The 1,032-nt window shown below is 52.3% G+C and overlaps 1 protein-coding gene across 1 annotated transcript; it reads left to right on the forward strand.

Moving 5' to 3' along the window:
* Window positions 1-116: 116 nt before the first annotated feature.
* LOC109509344 (5-aminolevulinate synthase, erythroid-specific, mitochondrial-like) lies at window positions 117-814 on the forward strand. Its single transcript, XM_019859206.1, has 2 exons — window positions 117-410; window positions 606-814. Exons 1-2 carry the CDS (start codon window positions 249-251, stop codon window positions 774-776), a joined length of 333 nt encoding a protein of 110 aa, XP_019714765.1. The 5' UTR covers window positions 117-248; the 3' UTR covers window positions 777-814.
* Window positions 815-1,032: the final 218 nt, after the last annotated feature.

Consider the following 1,032-nt stretch of genomic DNA (forward strand, 5'->3'; position numbering starts at 1 on the left):
GGAGCTGAACCACCATTTTCACCATCTTACTGTGTGAATAAGCCCCCTCTGAAATAGAAAACCGTTTGCTTCAGTGAAATATATATCCTGTATTTCAAGTTAAATGTGTCCTCTGACCTCACAAACATTCTGCCCTCCCAGGCAAGGCCTACGGCTGTGTGGGAGGCTACATCGCCAGCAGCGCCGCCCTGGTGGACACAGTGCGATCCTTTGCGGCTGGCTTCATCTTCACCACCGCCCTGCCCCCCATGGTGCTGGCCGGAGCCCTGGAGTCCGTGCGGGTCCTTAGGGGCCCCGAGGGGCAATCCCTGCGCAGAGCCCACCAAAGGAACGTTAAACACATGAGGCAGCTGCTCATGGATAAGGGCCTGCCTGTGGTCCACTGTCCTAGCCACATCATCCCCATACGGGTATGGAGGTTTGCCTAAAAAAATTACAAATAAATAAAAAAGATCATTCTCATGTGTCATAAACCAGTGGTGACATTACACTACGCAACTTGTCAGGATGACTGCCGTCATTCTGATTCAGTTGAGTAGCTTAGCAATGGCTGTCCACCAGGTTTTGATCATCGCTGTTGCTTCTGTTGCCGTTCCATTCTGCAGGTGGGCAATGCAGAGCTGAACACCAAGGTGTGCGACATCCTGCTGGAAAGACACAGCATCTACGTGCAGGCCATCAACTACCCCACAGTGCCCCGCGGAGAAGAGTTGCTGCGCCTGGCTCCGTCTCCTCATCACCAGCCTGCCATGATGGAGTACTTTGTGGGTGAGTGACACATGCTGGGCAATGTTGGTTGGTTGTTCTATGCAAGGACCCCACTACACTTGCTGATGATGTTGCTGCCATCATGGGACTACTATTACTATTGCTGATATGGTTTTTGTTGTGCCCATTGTTCACTGGACCCTCCCCCTGTTGCTCAACCACTAGAGACAGATGACCCCCCGCAGTCCGGGAGTTATTCCTTGCTTCTGGTGCCGAGCGCTTGCTCATGTGGGGTTCATTTGTTTTCCTTAATGCAGGGGTGTC

This window comes from Hippocampus comes, unplaced genomic scaffold, assembly GCF_001891065.2.
Source record: "Hippocampus comes isolate QL1 unplaced genomic scaffold, H_comes_QL1_v1.1 C16861688, whole genome shotgun sequence".
In the NCBI taxonomy this organism is placed as follows: domain Eukaryota; kingdom Metazoa; phylum Chordata; class Actinopteri; order Syngnathiformes; family Syngnathidae; genus Hippocampus; species Hippocampus comes.

What these genes read in the sequence shown, in the direction of transcription:
- LOC109509344 (XM_019859206.1), top strand. Translation starts at nt 249, where the DNA reads ATGGTGCTGGCCGGAGCCCTGGAGTCCGTGCGGGTCCTTAGGGGCCCC. An exon ending in GCCACATCATCCCCATACGG is followed by an intron (nt 411 to 605) that starts GTATGGAGGTTT and finishes TCCATTCTGCAG; the next exon opens with GTGGGCAATGCAGAGCTGAA.